The 22,142-nt window shown below is 43.2% G+C and overlaps 1 protein-coding gene across 7 annotated transcripts in view; it reads right to left on the reverse strand.

Moving 5' to 3' along the window:
* The window catches only part of NFYC (nuclear transcription factor Y subunit gamma), a 78,853-nt gene that overhangs the window by 3,671 nt on the left and 53,040 nt on the right, over nucleotides 1–22,142 (reverse strand). For 6 of the 7 annotated variants that reach the window (XM_055254837.2, XM_055254832.2, XM_055254835.2 and 3 more), the window contains 6 exons: nucleotides 20,318–20,389; nucleotides 18,249–18,362; nucleotides 14,716–14,811; nucleotides 9,644–9,817; nucleotides 4,927–5,085; nucleotides 1,236–1,343 (listed from right to left, as the gene is read on the reverse strand). In XM_055254837.2, coding sequence (XP_055110812.1) covers nucleotides 1,236–1,343; nucleotides 4,927–5,085; nucleotides 9,644–9,817; nucleotides 14,716–14,811; nucleotides 18,249–18,362; nucleotides 20,318–20,389 — 723 coding nt within the window. The remainder of the gene's footprint in view (nucleotides 1–1,235; nucleotides 1,344–4,926; nucleotides 5,086–9,643; nucleotides 9,818–14,715; nucleotides 14,812–18,248; nucleotides 18,363–20,317; nucleotides 20,390–22,142) is intronic. The other variant, XM_055254836.2, reaches the window with a different exon arrangement.

Here is a 22,142-nt window from a genome sequence, read left to right on the forward strand (position 1 = left end):
CAATCTCAGCTCATTGCAACCTCCACCTCCTGGGTTCAAGTGATTCTTGTGCCTCAGCCTCCCAAGTAGCTGGGATGACAGGCATGCACCACCACGCCCAGCTAATTTTTGTATTTTTAGTGGAAATGGTTTTGCCATGTTGGCCAGGCTGGTCTCAAAACTCCCAACCTCACGTGATCCACCTGCCTCGGCCTCCCTCCCAAAGTGCTGGGATTACAGGCGTGACCCACTGTGCCCAGCCCCAAACTGACTTCTGAGGAACCAAGAAGCTTCCTTCTCATTTCTTCCTCCCACTCCCATGCCGTTATGTTTTTTGGATCCCAGGGAAGAATCTTACGAGGTTAAAAAGAGGGGCTGGGTGAAGGGTGTGAGTCAGTATCAGTTACGGAAAAGCCGAGTCCTTAGGTAAGCTGGGCAGTGGGCACAGAAAGAGGCCTTAATGATCCCAGAGACCATATGGAACTCAGGAGCCTTTTGCTTTTGGCTCATTCCTCGTATTTTCCCAAATGAGATCTTTGGAGACCTGCTGTACAAACTCAGCTGTCACCACTGTCAATAGATACATCACCAGAAATGCAACTGGGCCAGACGGGTCCAGCTCTTAAACGATCGCTGCTTTTTTTGGGTCTGAGGCAAAAGAATCCATTAACAATGCTTCCCCTTGACCAGCACCCCCCATCTTCTGCAAATAACGCCCACGTCCCTCAACACCCCCAAGCCCAGGGAGGCAGCCCCCTCACCATCTGTGACTCATAGCCATCAATATTGTAGGGCACGAGAGGAGAGGAGAAGGGCAATTTTTCTGGTTAGGGATGCAAGAGGAGGTGGGGGTAAAATCTAAGTAAGCTTTCCAAAGAGCACAGGAGGTGCCAGAACACAACAGCTACTTGGGTTTAAAGATGGAAACAGCCTGACGATCAGGCGATCTGTCGAACATTTCCTGGGTCTGATGGGTGTGCACACCTATAAGGTTTCTTTCAGGCACCTTCGAGGCTTCCCCTGACTTGCATTTCTTTGCCCCTTGAGAACAAGATGGTAAGAGAAAACACTTTGCATCTAATGTTCCAATTACCACCCATGCCTCCTGGGTGCAGAAGAGATATGGAGGGTGTGGGGGTGGTGCTTCTGGCTGAAGGATGAGGTGGCAAAACAGCTGTGTACTGAGCACTCCTTTCCTGTCAGAAGCCATCTGCTCTTGGTCTCCAACACAAGCCTTGTGTCTCTGGGGCACATACCTGTTGAGCATTGGTGGCAAGTGTCTGGATCTGTCCCTGCACAACTTGAGTGCCTGATACAGGCTGGGCTAAGCGGATATACTGCAGCTGGCCGGCATTCAGCTGCACCTAGGGCAGGGGCAGAGACAAAGAGACCATAAGACATTGAGTATAATCTCAAACAGGCAAACTTTCCATGACCAGAGATGGTGATTGCCCCCTACCCCTCAAGCCCTCCAAAGAAGGCTGCCCTGAAAAAAGTCCCTTTTAAACAGAGGTAAAAACAAGCAAAACCAGAACATCCACATCCCACAAGTCACACAACACAGAAGAGAATATGTTCCCTGCATGGACTTCAGAAAAAACTCCCAGAAGATCCTGTCACAAAGGTGAGAACAGCATGGCTGCAAGCTCATTATTTGCCAGCTCTTAGCTACATGATCACAGCTTATCTTAGGAATTTATCTGACTGACATCATCAGAATGCCTGTACATTAAGTGTGGGCCTCTTTCGCTCCCATCTCCCACAATTCCCAATACTGTAGAGATCCAGCATCTGCCAGGAGCCCAAAGCAAATAGCCATCATTCCGCATCACAGCCCTCACACTGCCCTGCCCCATGCTGCACATTTTGGAGGCAAAAGCTGGCCTGCTTAACCATCTCTGCCCCCAAGAGCCAGGCTGGATGCGGGTCTGTGGGGCTTTTAGGATCCTTGGTGTTCAGCACTAGCTTCTGGCCAAACACCTCCCAAGGGGAAGCAGAATCAATAAACCTTTCACAGAAAACCCCATCATGGGAAACCAAAGCTACGAAAGTGCCCTTAGAGTCTCTGATGCTTACGATTAAATCTCAGATAATACAATAATACCACAAGCTGCATTTAATTGTGTGCTAAAAGCCTTAACTCAGGCTCTTAATGCTCCAGTGTACCATGAAAGTATTAGTGTTTTGAGCTGGGGATGAAAAGAGGACCAAGGCAGTTACCACGTCAGAGAACTGTAGCTCAGCAAAGATGATGGTCAGCAGAGGAGGACTGCAGACATTCACGCCCTTGATTTAGAGGAAATGAAAGGGGTTCTGGGAGCATGGATAGACTAGGTCTCTATCTGGGGGCCCCAGAAACCACCTGCCCTGGCTGCCCAGCCTGCCTTTGTGGCAAGGGGAGCTTCTTGTGGCTAACAGGCAAGTGTTGCCTCTGCTCTGGAGCAAATTTCCCTCTGGCCTTCAAGAACTAACTTCACTGCAGGACTCTTCCATGAGGAAAATGCTAATGGGATGAAGCTGCATTCCTGCACGCAGTGTTCAATCAAAATGCTTCTCTGAGAAGTTCAGCCTCACAGAATTTGAACTACCAAGAAAAAACGACCTCTCAAGTTCATGGTAGACAATTCCAGAATTGCCCACTTGAGGCAAGATGGAGGGACACACAATCTAAACCCATTAAAAATCTGGTTCAAAGGAGACAGGGCAAGAGTATTATGACCTGCAGTCATTTCTTTCCTGAGAATATGCCAAGAGAAGCTGCTGGGAGGCTGTGGTGCCAAGCCTGAATTCCCCACCTAAATCCTGTAATGCAGCTTCCTGGCAACAATGTTAAGTTGCTTGTGGGGAGGAAGGCAGCTGGGCAGAGGTTTGGAAAACCTCATCTACAGAGACCGATGGTGGCTAGTCCCAGGAGTCCCCAGAACTCCAGCCAGGGATCACAAGATGAAAGACTAAAGCCTTGTCCCAGGAATGGGAGAAGGTATACTGACAGCTACAGGGATGTTAAAATTTTCTAGCTGGGAAGAGCTCTTTGCAGAAACCCAAATGTGACTGAAAAGCTGTGAGCCATATGGTTGCAAGCAGCTCTTCAACAAAAGCAAGAAGCTTTCCTTTTTGACCTAGGTTAAGACATTTGGTGATGATCTGTCCCTCATTCCTCTACAGCAGGACAGGTCTGGGGACCCTCATAGCTTTTTTACATTAATTACAGAGAAAATAAGCTCTGGGTTTTTGAAAGGGAAATAAAGTTTCCTTCCTGAAGCTCATCACTATTAGGAACATTCCAATGAGCTGCCTAACGAGTCTGGAAATGAAGACTCCTACAGAAGATGCCTGAGCCAGTGAAGATGAAGTAGTGAATTCTGCAACAAATCTTCTGGGCTAAAGCTCTGTGCCCCAGAGGGTTAAAGTATCTGAAAGGTGGAACTCTTCTCTGGCTTAAATGAACCTGCGGTGGTGCCTTCGCTTGCAAAAATGAGAACCATTCAACAGAAATCTTGGGGTTGGGGACTGAAACAATGAAGCAAGGCAGAGCTCAGTCATCTGCAATCCATGGGTATCGTAAGCACACGTGAGAGAGGTGGACAAAGAGACATACACACTCCACTTTCCTAAGCTTTCTCTTGGCCTATTACTATGTTAACTTCAGATGAAGAACAATTCCTAAACTGATCTAAGGATACTTTTAGAGTTATTTTCACAGAGGAAGTGGTTAACCAGGTCTACGTGAGTTTCTATACCCGCCTACGTTTCATTTATGACAAAAATGGCAAAGGGCAGGGAATAGAAGGACTGCTCTGTTTCACTCACTTTCCAGTTTTGGGGGGTCAAAATGACCAATGTACAGACTGCAAGTGTTAAGACAAGGACATGTTTTACAAAAGAAGGAGTACAAATAAATACAAATCTAAGAAATGAAATCCCTCAAGGCACACAGGAAGCAGCAGTCCACAGTAAAGGAATGGATAAGTTATATGAAAGCCAAAAATACACTTTGCTGCAGGCTCCACTGGGAACTGACTCATGAATATGCAACAAGTGTATTTATGGCCTTCCCTATACGCCTCCCTCTTATCCTCTGCTAATCAAATACAGGACTGCCTCACAGGGCCTTTGGGCCTTGGCATGGGTAGTGGTTACAATGATTTCCCTGAATAGGTGGAATGAGGGGAAATTGAGAGGAGCTGCCCAATTGTGGTGAACCTGAACCTAGATTAAAGGAAGGCAGGGAACAAACACAGTGAAGCAAGTTGTGGTCAGGAACACTGGGCATATAGGTTAAAAACAAAACAAACACACACACGCATATATATAAATAAGTACTGAGGGCTGGGTGTGATGGCTCACGCCTGTAATCCCAGCACTTTTGGGAGGCCGAGGCGGGCAGATCACCTGAGGTTAGGAGTTAGAGACCAGCCTGGCCAACACTGTGAAACCCCGTCTCTACTAAAAATACAAAAATCAGCTGGGCATGGTGGCACGTGCCTATAATCCCAGCTACTCGGGAGGCTGAGGCAAGAGAATCGCTTGAATCTGGGAGGCGGAGGCTGCAGTGAGCTGAGATCAAGCCACTGCACTTCATCAGTCTGAGTGACAGAGCAAGACCTGTCTCCAAAAAAAAAAAAAGTATTATGCATGCGTGTGATAGATATCTGTATCTATATCTGTATCTATCTATATAAAGGTGTATATATATATATATATATATATATATATATCAAGGTATAGATATATATATTTCAAGGTATAGATATATATATATATCAAGGTATATATAGAGATACATATATATATCAAGGTATATATATATCTCTCTATATATCTATATATATCTCTCTCTATATATATCTCTCTCTATATGTATCTCTCTCTATATGTATCTCTCTCTCTATATATAAGTATTTCTTTCTATAAAGTTGTAAAGACAGACCTCAGGGCAGGACTCACCGGGATCTGCTGGATCTCTCCTGTGTTAGTGATGATCTGCTGCATCACCTGCATGGTCTGTCCAGTGCCACTCTGGGCCTGTTGGGCTTGACCCTGTGGCTGGGCCTGGACAATCTGCACCTGCTGACCTTCTCCAACCTGCATTGTCACAGGTGTGGTCTGAAAGGAAGAGTTATGAGAATGCTGCATGAGTTCAGGCTCAGAGCCCACAGGACTACCGAGAGGTTAACAACGAGCAATGTGCCGGGAGGAAACCCTCTCCATGAATGCCTAAACTCATCTCAATACTAGTAATAACCTATAGAGTCCTCTGGGTTTACAGCATTGCTGAAGTTACTCTCCAAAACGAAAGAAAAACCGAAAATATTTTTAGGCTCACAGTACAAACATTTGCATGGGTCCCAAACATAAATCTCAGTGCCCCAAATGCTGCAACTTTTCACAGCCCCTTTAGTGATAAGGCTACACTACAGAAAAAAATCAAAAGGAACCATGACAGTTTATTTCAGAAATAGCCAAAGTCAAGTCTGGGGCAGGTGAATTTGGAAGGTAACATTAAATGGAAAGGGTAAGTATGAATTTATTTAGTTCAGGGTCATGTGCTCTTTCTTACGCATGTAAAACATTGAAAGAAAAAGCACAGGGGTGCATCTCCGAGGCTGGCCCTAGTGCGCACTGGCTCTCACCCCATTCAAGCTGCAGAGCAATTCCTGCCCACACTGGCCAGATGGCTGCTCTGGACCACAGGAGAGCAAACACTGCTAACTTACTGGGCACTGTTAAGACACAGACTCTTAACTAAGTCTACCCCTAATTAATAGAATTTAAGAAAGCAAGAACTCTAAGCAATCTCGGATTTAAGAAATTTCTGACTGATGTGTATGACTTGGCAGATTCTGCCTCTCACACACAATGGTTGTAGTCCTATGAAATGTACTCTTTTGAGACGGTAAAGACACAAGCTGCCAAAAGGGTCAATTATTCTTTCAAATCTCAAAACTTCAGTACTACTTGTGACTTTTACTACAGGTTACCTGGAGCAGTGAGCCTATCTGGGCTCATCTGGTGGTGATAGTGATGGGGGGTGGTGGGGGTGTGGGCGTGGGTGGAGCCTTTTAAACTACAGCTGTACACCCAATCCCTGACTTGAATTCCATCACTATCTCTCCTCACTTTGAATTAATCACCTCAATAAGAAGACTATGGAATTCTCAATGAATCATAAACTTCAACTGATGTTGCTATTCTGATGTTCTTAATTCTGACTGCATAGGTTACTGAAAATTACAACTATGCATCCAAAGTTACAAGGGAAGGGGATGTGTTCTGGGAACGACAGATGAGATGCAAGGGATTACTAAGGAGAAATTACTATAAACCGGAGGAGGGCAGAAAAGAAAGACGACAGAGTGTTCTAAAAGTACATGCAGTGGGCTAGGCTAACAGAAAACATCTCTTCCATTCTTGTCCCACAATTTTCAACTCAGCCTATTCCCAACCTCCAGAAATAAGTTTCCAATTTATGACAGAAAACACAGGATTAATTTTACCAAAATACACATTCTTTCCAACTCTGCTTTAATACATATGTATTCTGTCCTACAAAGGATACTTGCACTCAACTTGAAATAGCCATCACTACGGGTCCAGGGAGGTGTGACACAGCACAAGGCCACCCTGAAGCAGCAGGATGGTGAAAGAACAGACAGGAAATGCTGGGAAGGACCAACTTCACCAACCTCACAAGGCTTATCAGCTCCAAGCTGAGCACATCTGGGTTGGCAGAGAAGAGCATAGACGAAATTCTCGCTGACTAAAAAGAAATGCATGCTGCCAACTCATCACTGTACTATATCAACCCAATTTTCCCAAGAGGATTTCCAAGGTATTTCTAAATCATTTCAGGAAAATGAGGGCTTGTGTTAGCATGGCAGCTGTCAAATCATGTATGGTGTGCCCTGCTGTCAGGGCACAACAGCCATGAGCTTCTTACGATGATCAGCCAATCACAGCCTGCCCTTGGCAGACTCCCTCTAAGTTCACTCTGTAAAGGGATAAAGTCTTTGGCAGGTAAAGCTTTCACCACTGCAGAGGCACAAGCATTAGCCAAAGAAGGTCCCTTAGGCATCATGACACAGTCGAGGCCTTGAGGCAGTGACTGAGCAGCCATTATCTTTGAACCCTCCTGCCTAGCAGTGTCTGGCATAGAACAAGCACTCAATACATTTTTGTTATATGGATAAGTAAAATGAGCAGAGAATAAATCCTAAAATCATAATTACCTTTTTTTTTTTTTGAGATAGTCTCGCTCTGTCACCCAGGTTGGAGTGCAGTGGCACAATCTCAGCTTACTGCAACATCTGCCTCCCAGGTTCAAGAGATTCTCCTGCCTCAGCCTCCTGAGTAGCTGGGACTACAGGCGTCCGCCACCACGCCCAGCTGATTTTTGTATTTTTAGTAGAGATGGGGTTTCACCATATTGGCCAGGCTGGTCTTGAACTCCTGACCTTGTGATCTGCCCACCTTGGCCTCCCAAAGTACTGGGATTACAGGTGTGAGCCACTATGCCCAGCCATAATTACTTATTTTTAATTTTAATTCTCTGTGTGTTTGTTTTTGAGACAAGGTCTTGCCATGTTGCCCAGGCTGGTCTCCAACTCTCGGGCTCATGCGACCCTCTTGCTTTGGCCCCCCCAAAGTGATGGGATTATAAGTGTGAGCCACCGCACCTGGCCAAATCATAGTTACTTAAATCTACCTCCTAACTGGGCATGGTGGCTCATGCCTGTCATCCCACCACTGTGGGAGGCCAAGGTGGGAGGATGGCATGAAGCCAGGAGTTTGAGACCAGCCTGGGAAACATAATGAGACCCCATCTCCACAAAAAAATTAAAAATTATCCAGGTGTGGTGGCACATGCCTGGGAGTCCCAGCTCCTTGAGAGGCTGAGGCAGAAGAACTGCTTGAGCCCAGTAGTTTGAAGCTGCTGTAAGCTATGATTGTGCTACTACACTCCAGCCTGAGGACCAAGTGAGAACTTATCTTTAAAAAAACATCAATCAATCAATCTACCTCCACCCCATTTTTTTTTTCTTCTAGGCAAACTCAGCTCTTTATTAGAATATACAAGGCTGTCAAGGATGTGTTTACTATCTATCTTTCCGAACTTGCCTAGATGGTCCCCTACACTGACTACTTTCCCACGGCCCCCTGTACTGTTTCTCACCTCTGAGCCTTTGCCTGTGCTGTGCCCTCTACTGGCAATACCACCCTTTCCCACTTTCTTTGATTAATTTCCACTGTTCCCCAAGACTCATATTATTCCCTTCAGAAACATTATCTGACCACCTCCTTCACATCTTTCTTAGCTACTCATCCCTTTTCCTATATATATATACACACACATATACATATATACACACACATAATACACACACATATATACATATACACACACACACATATATATATATATATTTTTTTTTTTTTGAGACAGGATCTTGCTCTGTCACTCTGGCTAGAGTGCAATGGCACAATCACAGCTCACTGTAGCCTTCAGCTCCTTGGCTCAAGCGATCCTCCCAACTCAGCCTCTTAAGTAGCTGGGACCATAAGAGCATGCCACCATGGCTGGCTAATGTTCTGGTAGAGACGGGGTCTCACCATGTTGCCCAGGCTGGTCTTGAACACGTGGGCTCATGCAATCCTCCTGCCTTGGCCTCCCAAAGTGTTGGAATTACAGACATGAGCCACCACATGCCCCTGCCTTTTTTTTTTTTAATTAAAGAAGAGGTCTTGCTGTGCTGCCCAGGCTGAAGTGCAGTGGCATGATCCTACCTCACTGTAACCTCAAACTCCTGGGTTCCTCCCACCTTGGCCTCCCAAAGTGTTGGGATTACAGGCATGAGCCACTGCACTGAGCCAAGGTACTTCTTTTAATGTGTTCCTATAACACCCTGTACACATTCCCACGTGGTGGTACAACCTTTAAGTATTTGTATCCCCAACTAAATTGTGAATTCCTTGAAAATAAGGACTGTTTTATTCATGCTTGTATTCCCAATACATAGTACAGAACTTTACCCTCAGAGGATGCTCAGTGTTTGATGAATAAATAATGATTGACAGAGAATTTGGATTCAGAGCTCATAGTACAGAGTTCTCTGCAGCCTCACATGACCCCCAACAAACATGAATGCTACTGCTCTCAACACTACTACTGGGGAGAGAAAGAGTCCTCTGATTACTATCGTAAAAAGAGAAGGTCACTTGACACAAATATGGGACAGAGAAATGACAGGGAGAAGGAGTATGCAACCTGGCAATGATACCTAATCTCTCCCTTTAAGGGCACAAATTCCACTTCTGACACAGACACACAGACAGCAGGCATGGAGTTCACTTTAGCACCTCTACTCTTCATAAGGCATTTCAGACATTTTTTTTTTCCTTCTAAAATTTCTGAGCTAATAGGGATCCTGGAGAACATACTGTCCAGTACATTTTCCTCATTTGACCTTTGAGAAAAACAGGTCCAGAGAGATTAGGGTAACATCTCACCCCAGTAGCTGAATCTGGGGAAAAGTTCCAGTTTCCAGACTTTAAATCCAGTGCTCTATAATGATCTGGCTGCCTCTCTGCCCTCATCAAGCTCTGCCCATCCAAAAACCTAAGGGGCACTGTCTTGCTGGATGGGCATCCTCAGCAGCTCACAGACCTGGCCCTGCTGAGGCTGCGCGATGATGATCTGCCCAGGCTGGATGGTGGTCGTGGAGCTGGTGGTCTGCTGACCTTGCTGCTGGCCCTGGACTTGGACAGCGGTGGGCTGCTGAGCCAGCGTGAAATAGTACTGGACTGGCTCGGCAGGAGTTACAGATTGGCGCACCTCCTCCTGTTGGGTGGAAAGAGAGACAGGTAAGAGGAAAAGAACCGACTCAGCAGCCGCCACAGTGAATTTCCACTCTTCCCCCAAACAGGCTATGTGCAGTTGCCTGCTGAATGCTGAGCTCTCCACATTTGAAGCCAAAGGAAAGTGGAATTCAAAGAGACCAGTTATGCTAAATCAAACTAAAAATAACAGATCCTATAGGCTTCACAAAACATACAATTTCTGAAGTACGAAATAATCACCCATTGCATGATGAGTTGCAAACGGGCAAATAAGTACCATAACTAAAAACCACGCACCAGCAGTGCTTGTCAGTAAATGCTGTCAAGTCCTGTGATCTGAGAACAGTGCTAATTACAAGTGTTGGGAAGATGCTACCCAAACATCATGCCTCTCAGGCCTGGTCCCAGTCTCCCAAATATGCAGCGCTCTTCTCATTTTATCCCCACCACTTCAATGGGGACAGAACAGGTTAATGGGAAACAGGGCTTTTCCTGAGCTGAAATTTCAGGATCAAGAGCACTGGTAGGCAAGTACCCAGCTTTTCACAGCTTGTTGAAAGATCTGTGGTCACTGAGGGCATGTCTATCCAGTGTCACATGTGGTTCTGGTTGTACTTAGCCACAGAAGCGCAACCCAGGGGGCCTGATGGACAGCTCTCCACTGGGGTACTGCCTTGGCTGATTAGGGAGGTCGCATTCTGTCCGATCTGCGGAGTGGAGACTGTTCCTTCTTCAGCTGATGTTTTCCATGGCAGAAGGAGTAAACAACCCTCTCCCAGCCACCTTGAGCTCACAGCTGAGAGTGTAGGATGTTTACACACACTACAGCATGGTTATAGCCCACAGGGTCCTGGGTTGGTCAGCCCCTGACCACTGACACAGAACGGCGTCTGATCCGGAGTGACCTGTGTGACGCATGGTGCCCCTGCCTGGGACAACAAAAACAATAAAAACACAGAACCACTTGGGCTGACTGAGTAAAAATATTAGCTAAATTTACTCATGTCCTTATTCAGGGCAAAGTTTGCCACATTCCAGAAAAGAGGAAAAGACACTTCTTAGATGTACACAGACCCTGTGGATTGCCTCAAACTCCCCAAAGTAACATTTACAAAGCTGGTATTGACCCCATCCCCACACTATGTTAGGTGCCCTGAACTGTGCTTCCAAAGTACTGTCCTCATAGTATACATTTTTGCACTTGCATGTCAAATTAACTGTCTGTTCTACTAAAATGTTAAGCACCATGAGGGCAAAGCCTAGCTCTCTCTTGCTCTCTGCTATCCCCTGCGTTCCCAGGTAGGCACTCAATAAGTGCTTGCTGAACGATGAATGGATTTAGACAGGCAGTTAGAGGCAGGAAAGTACTTCTCTGAATCCAACTTGGTGGTATGACAAATTCTCTTAAACCCATCAGCTGTTACCAACAGAAAAAAGTAGTCTCTAAACTCTCTTTTGGTACCTCTAGGACTCTGTGGCCATAGTGTGAGGAAGCAGCTAGTGTCCCCTATGGAACAGAGCTGAGTATCCTTTGTTTGCCTGATGTCTGGGGGCTAGGATACTAAAACTAGGACTGCCAGTATCTAGCCCCTGAGAAACATGGGTCTCTGCATGACATGTTACTTGACAGCCATCTACCCAGTTTAGGGAGGTACCTGTAACATTCTGGGTTTCTAAGTTAATATATGAACTGACTTTTTAGGTTAATATAGTCTGTGCTTCAGACACAAATAGTTTTAACCCTCAATATGATTATGCTGAGGCAGAAGGAAAAGGAGATTCCCTTTTATTTTCATCTAGGTCTCAATTTCCACAACAATTTAAAAATGGCAACGTCAACTCCATTTCAACCCCAACTTATCATCATTATAAATAAATGTCAGCCTGGAAACTAGGTCTTGGCTGTGGCAAGGCTAAAATACTGATACCTTTTGCAGCCAAGAAACAGAAGCCAACTGCTCTTTGCAAAGCTGTTGAAGTAGGTTCAAGGTACTTGTGTTCCACTGAGATCTCCCTTCTTATTTTACAAAAAGCACAAATCACTGAAATCCAGACCTAACTTGGAAAAGCTCTTGGGTAATGAGAGGGTATACAGGAATGAGAGCCCCAGAACCAGCTGTGTAGGAAGCTAGGCAGCAGGGAGACACCTGCATTTTCTAGCCGTGACCTGTGATTGTTTAGTCTCCAGTTATCACCGACTACAGCTGATCTAGTATTGAATATGATCTTTTTGTCAGACAAAAAGCAAACCCTTTAAAAACCCCTTCCAGAACCCAAAATATCTCTTGCCAAAAGCTGTGAGAGCAGTAAAGAGCTCCTCCTATGCTGCTTACTATATCCTCTTAAACTGTTTATGAACTAGACAGTATCTAGGACACTGTGAGAATCAAGTGGAGGCACCTAGGTTTGTGTTGTTAGGACAAGGCACAACTGTTCTCAAATCACTGGAATGGAAGAAGGCATATCTTAAGGCTCTTCTGCATTATGAAGACTCATTCTGCCAATGGAGGTCAAGCTAGCAAGGAAATGATTATGCTTGGTTTAAAGAAATGGGTGAAAAGATAATGACATTTCAATGGGCAGGAACTTTCAACTCATAGCTTTAGTGGGGCAGAAGTCAGGCCTCAACTACCTCCTACCTTCAAATAATCTTTACTTGCTTCTCTGAAGAACAAGCAAAACTCTCAAGTATCTTTGAGAAGTCAGGGCCTCGGACTCACAATTCAATATTTCTGACTAGTTCCTTTTCCCAGCAGTGCGAGGTTGCCCCAAGTGGCAGAACAATGCTTTAATGACTGGATCAATCCAGAATGGGGCACTTGCTCAACTTTAGCAGTGGCCTCCCCAACTACAGGGCTTGCTCTTGGAATCTTTTCAGAAGCTGAGACTGACGAACAGTGCCAGAGAAGAGCAGCATCACATCCTAGGGCCATCTCTACAGTGTTGTGCAGCCAGCCCTGACTGGAAAAAAGTACATTCGCTTTAGTAGCAAGAGTGAACTGCTGCCTCCTTCAGAAAGGGTGGGTTTTGGAGAGTAGGCGTTTTAAAGGACTTTAGGAAGTGCCAGCCAATTTGGAGCCTGGGAAAACTTCGTGTCTACAGAGGATTAAAAATGCTATCTTAGAATTTCAGGCCAGCTTTCAGCAATCTCAACCTTTCAAAGGCCAGGCAGCAGCTGTCCCGAATACGATGCCAATCAATGCCTTGAACACCTACAAAGAACTAAATCCAAGCAACAAGAAGCTGTTTCAGCTAGACACACTTTAAAAGCAGATGGATCATAGCATTTCGAGTCTGGCTAAGATGGAATAAGGAGCTGTATGACACCCCGAGAGACCCAGAAGCACTGAGGTATTTGGAGGAACTGACAGAATGTGACCCTTCTCTCCAGCCAGTGTATTCAGCAGGCAGCCCATAGAAAACAAGGAGTTAGCACAATGAGAGCGAGCAAGGCCTGATTTCATCACAGAGCTCACTATCTTGTTTTAAAGGGGGCTTCTGATAGACAAAAGGAGAAAACAATTTCAACAAGGAAAGCAGGTGTATGATACTCTTTGTTCTGAAGGAAGATAAATGGCCTGAGTTCTTGTTGTTGTGACTTCTGAGAGAGGAGGGAAGGACCCCCAAGAGGAGGAATTGAGCCTGTGGGCACAAACCTGCAATGTTTCAAAGCCGATGCGTAGCTGGGGACGACCGTGGCAGCCTGCCGCTGTAAACATCCGACTGAAAGCTCCTCTGAACACCTTACAGCTTCCAGTCAAGGATGTTTACAGTAGCAAAGACTGCCCAGAAAGAACGGAGACGCAGTGAGGCACACCCTACTCTAGCAAGGAGGTGACAGAGGGCTTGCTAATCCAAAGGCCCTCATGCAGGGTCAGAATTACAAATGTTCATTAGGATGCCCATTTCTCCTAGACTTTCTCTGACTGGTTATTAATACAGGCTGGGATGGGGAGAATGGTTGTCACTGAATGACTACTTCTAAGGATAATATACTATGAAACAATTCATTAAAAATAAAGTTTTATATAACAAAGCAAGCAGAACAAGGCAGAGCTTTGCTCCTGTGAGATTCTGCCACTATTTCCCAAGTGGCACCTAGTGAATCATGCAATCTACAAGCTTAAAACAATGAGCCCTAAAGGACAGAGGTCTATTACAATCACAATTAAGAGCTATATGCACCCAAGGTGCTGAAAAAACAACTAGTGTGACCTTTGGAGAGGGGCAGGCAGAAGAGAGGGGAAGGCAGACATTCATATTCTTTCTTGTGATTGCTTGGAAAACAGCTCAAGTGGTGGTTCTCAAATCTGGTTGCACATTAAAAGCATCCAGGGAGTTTTAAAAGGTACTGATGCCTGGGCTCCATCATGAGACTCTGATTCAGCTGATGTGGGTTAGAGCCTGGGCGCTGATATTTTTAAAACCCCAACAGGTGATTCTAGTGTGCAGTCAGGGCACTATATAAAGATATAAAGAACCACAATATAGAGGAAGAGAAAACATAGTCCATTCACTCCAAATACCACTGTGCACACAGAGAAGCTGTTTCTTAAAAATCTAAAATCTATAACTTTCTGGGAATATTCTCCTATCCCAGATGAAGAGCTCTGATAGACTTCCTAAGATAACTTGAAATGAGCTTAACTTTACCATTTGTAACTAAAGTCTTTCATTTTCATTTTGTCTATTTTCACTGAAATACCACTTCAGAGGCACTGAGTTAAAAGTATCCAGAAATGAGTAACAGAAGGAGATGTTAAGAATGAATCTGGTCTAGAAACGAGGAGCAAAAGGAATAGCAAATGACTTGTGCTGAGAGAGGAGAAGGAGCGTATCTGACACCAGTATGCAAAGCGCTCTTCAGTCAGCAGCAACCGCAATGCCTTTACAGCTCACCTGACGCTTTGGAGGTTTCAGTTCATCTCTTGGAACAATATCGATGAGAAAATCAAACTGATCAAATTTTGTAATTGCCATGGCGATATCATTTCTCTGTAACAAAGAAAAGTGATGTGAAAAATTAGCCTGGGGAGAAACTAGTTCACTTGGCTTTATACCCTCCAAGTAAGGTAAGACGACTTTTAAGCCAAACTAAACACCTATGGGCAAGTCTACAGCTGAAATAAGCACAGCCAAACTCATATACTTTAAATGATCAGACCTGGTGGACAACCATCAACAAAAAGGAAAGAGACACGTGTAACTCGCACTGTAAAATGGGATATCTGAGCCTCCAACCACTGCTACTCCTGCTTGATCCTCTCCCCACGATTTTCAAATTACAAACCTAGTAATCTCAATCGGTAGGTTTCTGGTCATTCTGTGGGTTAGCAAAATTAGGTTTATAATCTTTTTAAGGCCCTAAATAATATTTTCTCTTTGGTTCACAAGTAGTTATAATCTATTTTGGATTTCTTAGGTAAAATCCTAATTCAATAATTTTTTGCAACATTTTCAAGTCACTGGATCTATATACACTAAGTTCTCACAAGCTATGATTTTTATTTGGGAATTCTAAATTACAATACTTAAACCATGGGTTTATCATTGCAGTTTTGAATTCCCAAATAAAAACCATAGCTTGTGAGAATTCTGATATTCATAGTTTGTGCTATGAACAGCAGCAGGAGAGGTCAGAGAACACAGGAGTCAGAGGGCTAATGATACTGAAACCAAGACCTGCTCTAATCGGGGTTTCTCTCCAAGTGTGATACTTCCTTTCTTTGAATAATAAAATTAAAAGATTTTTACTAAAACCCAACATAGTATGTATAGTTAAGATTTGTGTTACTTTACTAAAGATTTAAAGCAAAAGGAAAAACAATATGAAAAAACACTGAACTCTAGTGAATGATATGCATGTTAAAGTATTTGGGCAAAGTAAACTTTACAATGCACTTAAAAACAGATTACTTGAAGGATGGATAGAGGGATAAATAGATATGGGAATAAAATAAGCATAGTAAAATGTTTATGGTAGAATCTAGAATGTAAGTATACAGGTATTCACTGTAAACTTTGCTTATGTTTGAAATTTTTCATAATAAAATGCTGGGGAAAATGTTAACACACTAACAGAAATCCTTAGCAAACTCTATATACCACACCTTAAAAGGTGACTCATCAGACAAAACAGGAGGGGATGGAAATTTTTTTTTCTTTCCCTTGTATCTGTGACGGCCCCAAGCCTCTGAAATGCAAAACTCTAGTCCACCCTTCTTGCCAACCACCAGCTTGACGATAAACCCTCCCAACTGAAGCAGGGCCCATCTTAAGACTGCCAGAACTCATTTAAGATGACTACAATATAGCGTCATATTTTTTGATGTCATCTACTCAATCTATCTAAATGGCTCATTTATTGATGGAATAAAAGGGGAAAAAGAAAAATAATAAACATCTCCAGCATATAATAAAATGTTCTAGAGTATTTTGGAAACATAGATATACTTAAGTTGGTCTTCCTAAAATTTTTATTATGTTTTTTAAATTCCCTGAGGCAGGAGGATCGCTTGAGCCAGGAGTTTCAAGACCAGCTCTGGGCAACATAGTAAGGCCTCATCTCTACAACAACAACAACAACAACAACAATTTTAAGCCAGATATGGTGGCACGCACCTGTAGTCTCAGCTACTTGGGAGGCTGAGGTGGGAGGATCACTTGAGCCCAGGAGGTCGAGGCTGCAGTGAGCTGTGATTGCGCCACTGCACTCTAGCCTAGGCTACAGAGTGAGACCCTGTCTCAAAAAATAAAAAAAGAATATAGAAAGTTCCTTCTAGCCCTTTCCAGTCAATATCCTTCCCCCACACTTCCCTAAATCTGGGCAACCACAACTCTGATTTCTATCACTATAGGTGGTAATAATGCATTGTATCATGCACTATGTAATTTTTTCCCTCTGGTTCCTTTTGTTAACATAGTATCTTTGAGATTTATCCATGTTGTATGGAACAATGGTTTGTTTCTTTTTATTGCTGAGGAGGAATCCATTTCATCAATACCTCAGAATTTGTTTATATATTCCTATACTGATGGACACTTGAGTTGTTTCCAGTTTTGGGATACTATAAACAAGGTTGTTAAGAGCATTTTTATATAAGAATGGCTACAGTTCTTTTGGGTACATACCTAGGAGTGAAATGGCTGGGTTACAGAGTAGGGGGATATGTTTATCAGAAAATGTCAAATATTTTTTCAAAGTGACTGTACCACTTTAGATTCTGACCAGCAATATATGAGTTTCAGACACTCCACTTCCTCACCAACTGCGGTATTGTCAGTCTTTTTTATTTTAGGTATTCTAGTGGGTGTAAAACAGTATCTCACTGCGGTTTTGTATTTCCCCGATGACTAATGATGTTGCACATCTTCTCATGGGTTTATTGGGCATTTGTTTATCTTTTTTTCTGAAGGTTTATCCAAGTGTTTTGCCTATTTTATTTTCTAATCTGAACTGATCTTTAAGGGAGCTTTAACTGGATCTCTCTGGATCCACAGACTAACTTCAAGGCAACCTAAATTTTGTGACTTCAACATGCGTATCATTTATTGGAGCTCCATATTTTTTGCTTTTTTTGCTTTAAAACTTTCATATAGTAATGTACACAAATCCTAACTTTATGCCACGTTGACAAGCTGTACTAGAATGCAGGCTTCCCACAAATAAGGATTTTTGTCTGTTTTGTGTATTGTTAATCCCCAGAGCCTAGAAAAGTGCCTGGTACATTGTGGGTGTTCAGTAAGTATTTTTAGAATAAATGAATAAACACATGCATTTTCTACTTTGTAGGTAAAGGGAAACAAGAAGAGAAAATAATTTACTTTCTTGGCTTCATTGTTAAAATACTGCCACTGTTTTATACTTGTTACACTCTTCTTGTATCTGGGAAATCTCTAAGAGCCAGGGCTTGGCTATAGGGTGAGGGTTTCTAGAGTCAATGACCAAGGGCTCTGCATACGGTATGAATGTGGATTTGCTAGGTTAAAATTAAAATTAAAAAAAAAAAAACAGAAAAGGAAGAAGAAAAGGACTCCCAGGAAGGCCTACAAGGAACAAAAAGCCTAATGAAGCTAGTGAAACTGATGATACTTCCTGGAATCTTTCAAGGCTCCCAACCAGAAGTTGTTTACACTTGGAAACAGGTAAATACTCTATCACTTGAGCCTCTGTTTATAGTGAGGGCTCACCAAGGGAAAAGAGTTCAGTCACTAAGCTGTGAAAACCAGGAGAGAAATGATTAAGATTTTTGGTGGAGAAACACAATCATCATGGCTAAAAGGTATGTCTGCCTCCCAACAGTGGAGATGCCAATTACATGTCAGCTTGATAGAGGCCTAAAGGAGAACAATCTTTGGTCCAAAGCCACGCAGGAGAACAGGCAAAGGCCGTTGCTTACCGCAGTTTTCCTAATCTAAGTCTGCAATAATACCTGTAGAGTCCGGCGCTTGTTATCTTCTGTGTGAATCCAGGCTCGAAGAGTCAACTCTGTGATAAAAATCTGGGCTGCCTTGGCAAAGAGTACAGGCGCTTCTGCACTGATCATCTGTAACAGACACAGGCCCTCCTTGTCAATCACCAGCAAGTCATTCAAACCAGTCTGTCTCTTGCCTCATTGCTTGGCATGGGACTATGGGGCAAGGGTCAAAAAATGAGGTGGTATGCTCAAGAGATTCCAAGGTAAAATAAATCCATGAGTGGGAACAAAGCAGGTAACAGGGAGAAAGAATACTTATCTAGCACATACTATGTGCCAAACCTTGTGCAAGGTGCTTTCTTACTCTTATAATAGCCTTTCAAAGAAACTAGGGTTCAAGAGAGATGAAGTGACTTGCCCACAGCCATAGAGCCAGTAAGTGGCAGGGTTTAGGTTCTAATCCAAGGAGAAACAATATGAGGAAGGAGAATGAGCTTGAAAGCCAATGGATTTGGATACAATTGCAGGCTTCCCATCCTTTTGGGCTTTTTCACGTACTGAAAAAGAGGATAACCTTCCAGTTTTATTGTGGCAATCAAATGAGATAATATAGGTACCCAGCCCAGGGCTTGGCACATAGGAAGTGCTCAAGCCATATAAACTTCCTTGATGTGTCTGATTTCAAAGTCGAAGCTCTTGGTCAAACAAGGTTCTAAACCTTTGGTGAGGTAGTCTGTGTAGGATACAGCCACAGAAAGAGCTCTAGAGTTAAAGCAGCAGCAGATGAGAAATGGGATCTTGGTCCTATCACTCTGGGTGAGTCACTTAACCTCTTTGTGTCTATTTCCATTATCTGTAAAATGGAACTGATAATTCTTATATCAAATCTCACAGGGCTACTGTGAGGAAGAAAGGAGCTAATAAAAGAGAAAATTACTATCAATTGTTAGCTTTCTGTGAAACTACAAAAGACTATTAATTTTGAGTGGTAAAGAGACAGAGTTCCTCTTTCTCTGAGATCTGTAATGGAGATGGACTCCTAGGAATACAGAAATGGCCAAGCCCACACAAACCCTCTCACAAGTATTATTCATGTAAAAGAAACTCACAGATCAAAAGGTTAGAGCAGGTAGAATATCATTATCAAAAATTTCTTAAGAGTTCAGATCAACAAACTATGTAAGATGCTAAGATGATGGCACTGTCCTGTTGATTTGATGATACATGTATATACTACACTGTGAAAGGAACTGTGAGATATCAGCTGGGCATGGTGGCTCATACCTAATCCTAGCACTTTGGGAGGCTGAGACTGGAGGACTGCTTGAGCCCAGGAGTTCGTGACTAGCCTGGGCAACACGGTGAGATCCTGTCCCCTGCTCTAAAAGACATTAAAAATTAAGCCAGACATGATGGCACGTGCCTGCAATCCCAGCTACTTGGGAGGCTGAGGTGGGAAGATCACTTGAGCCTGGGAGGTAAAGGCTACAGTGAGCCGTGATTATGCCATTGCCCTCCAGCCTGGGTGACAGAGTGAGACCCTGCCTCAAAAAGAAAGAAAAGGCCAGATGCGGTGGCTCACACCTATAATCCCAGCACTTTGGGAGGCAGAGGCAGGCATATCACCTGAGGTCGGGAGTTCAAGACCAGCTTGGCCAACATCGTGAAACCCTGTCTCTACAAAAAATACAAAAATTAGCTGGGTGTGGTGGTGGGCGCCTGTAATCCTAGCTACTCGGGAGTCTGAGGCATGGGAATTGCCTGAACCTCGGAGGCAGAGGTTGCAGTGAGCCAAGCTCGCACCACTGCACTCCAGCCTGGGTAACAGAGTAAAACTCTCAAAAAAAAAAAACCAACATCAACTATTTTTTCAATATCTAAAAAATTTTCAGGATCCATATAGTAACCAAAACTGCTCAATTTTGGCTCACTTAACAATTTTGCACAGGAACCAAATGACAAAGCAACAGACAGTAATTTTTGTGTGTTCTTGTTTAATTAAACTTTGAGCTCTGGAGAAATGAGCAATAACCTACCCATCAATTAGCTTCAATAAGAAATAATAAAAATGAATGTGAATTCACCTTCACATCTTCATCCAGTTTCATAATCTTCTTAATACGAGCCAGTGGGAGTTCCTGTACTCGGAAGTCTTTCTGAAATGAACAACAAGAGATGCATAAATGGTGGGGACAATCAACAGTGTGGCAAAGCATGACAGGCAGTAGGAAACACTCTGGCTTAGTCCCTCTCTTCAGGAAGCATATGTTGGGAGAAGAGGTACAGATGAAATGGAGAAAATACAAGCTCCAGAGCAAAATTCTTCTTTACTTAACATATGCAGGTCTTCAAAGAATTAATGGGCTTTAGAAAAAGCTTGGGATGGCCTCTAACAGTGCCCTCATGAAACGTAGCCCCAAGCAATATGTTTTTTTTTTAACATAGAGGGACATTATGAGCGCCTTCTCTTTTTTCCAAGTCAGTTTACCAGTCTGCAATATGCAGATTAAAATGAGATTTCTGTCTCAGGGGTATTCCTCTAAACTGCCAGTTCCTTCTTCCATTCAGTGACCAAACTGTAACAGCAACGCCGGAGCACTTGACCACAGTGACCCACGGTTCTTTACAACTGATAGTGGCCATTTCTGACATTTGCACTAACCTGACAACAGAAACAGGAGAGGAGAGCTCCTTTCTCATCACAGTAGCAATGGCCTTGTCTCCAAAATTTGTTTCAAGTGGGGGTAGAGGAGTATAGAAAAAGGATGAGGGTGAATTTATCAGCTGCCTTTTAGGAACAGCTGTGTTATTTTTTTCTTAACAAACAAGCCTGAAGTGGGGGAGGACCATATAACTTCACTGTGGATATAATTTAGGAAAGGGCTTTTATAATCAGCACTACTCAATAATTTGAGATTTAAGCCCTTTTTTGTTTTATTTTGAAACTACTGGTATTTAAACGCATGCCCAATGATAGATGCAATTCTAGGAAAAAAATCAATTTTGAGTTTCAGAGCTGCAATGAAGAGAAAGGTGCAAAGCCAGATATTAGCTAAAATCAGCAAAATCTCTACTGGGACTAGGTGTCAAATGATTGATTCTATAAGTGGTCTGAAATGTGACTCACTAAACCTAATATGCTCACCTGGGAATTTGCATCATCACATTATGGAAAGAGCAGCTATTATTTCAGATTTGATGTAATTAACAAGCATAAGTGAACTTTCTTTTGCAAGACCAACAGAAAATCTCAAATATATGTCAAAAAAAGGTATTTTGGAAAAACATCAACAGTCTTCCCAGAACCTATTTTATGATTACAGAAAGAAAAAATCTATTAGGATAAAATGTACACCAAGACATCTAATTTTTCCATGCAAACCCAACAAGCTGCTTGGCTACCACTCTGTTCTACAAACTTCAAACACCAATTTTTCATCTTTTCCTTTTCCAAATTAGGTATCAACATTTTCCATGAAGCCTCTACTAAAACTAACCCTGGAGTAACAGAGACTTAGAAGTTCAGTTTATTAAAATCTCAACAAAAGGAAACGGTAGCGCAGATTCATTCTATTCTTGTTTTTCCCCTTGCTCTTTCACTTACTGATTCAAGCAACTCAACTAATAGTAAATGTATGATACCTACTACTACGCAAAAAATACACATGTAGGCCAGGCATGGTGGCTCATACATGTAATCCCAGCACTCTGGGAGGCTGAGATGGGAGAATCGCTTGAGGCCAGGAGTTTGAGACCAGCCGTCAACAAAGTGAGACCCCATCACTCTTTAAAAAAGAAAGAAAAAAAAATACACATCTACTCCTACCTTTGAAGAGCCTGTGGTCTGTCAGAGACAGTCACATAAAAACATTATAATCCCCTATCCAATACTGGAGGGGAGGGATCCCC

This window comes from Symphalangus syndactylus, chromosome 12 (assembly GCF_028878055.3).
Source record: "Symphalangus syndactylus isolate Jambi chromosome 12, NHGRI_mSymSyn1-v2.1_pri, whole genome shotgun sequence".
Lineage (NCBI taxonomy): Eukaryota > Metazoa > Chordata > Mammalia > Primates > Hylobatidae > Symphalangus > Symphalangus syndactylus.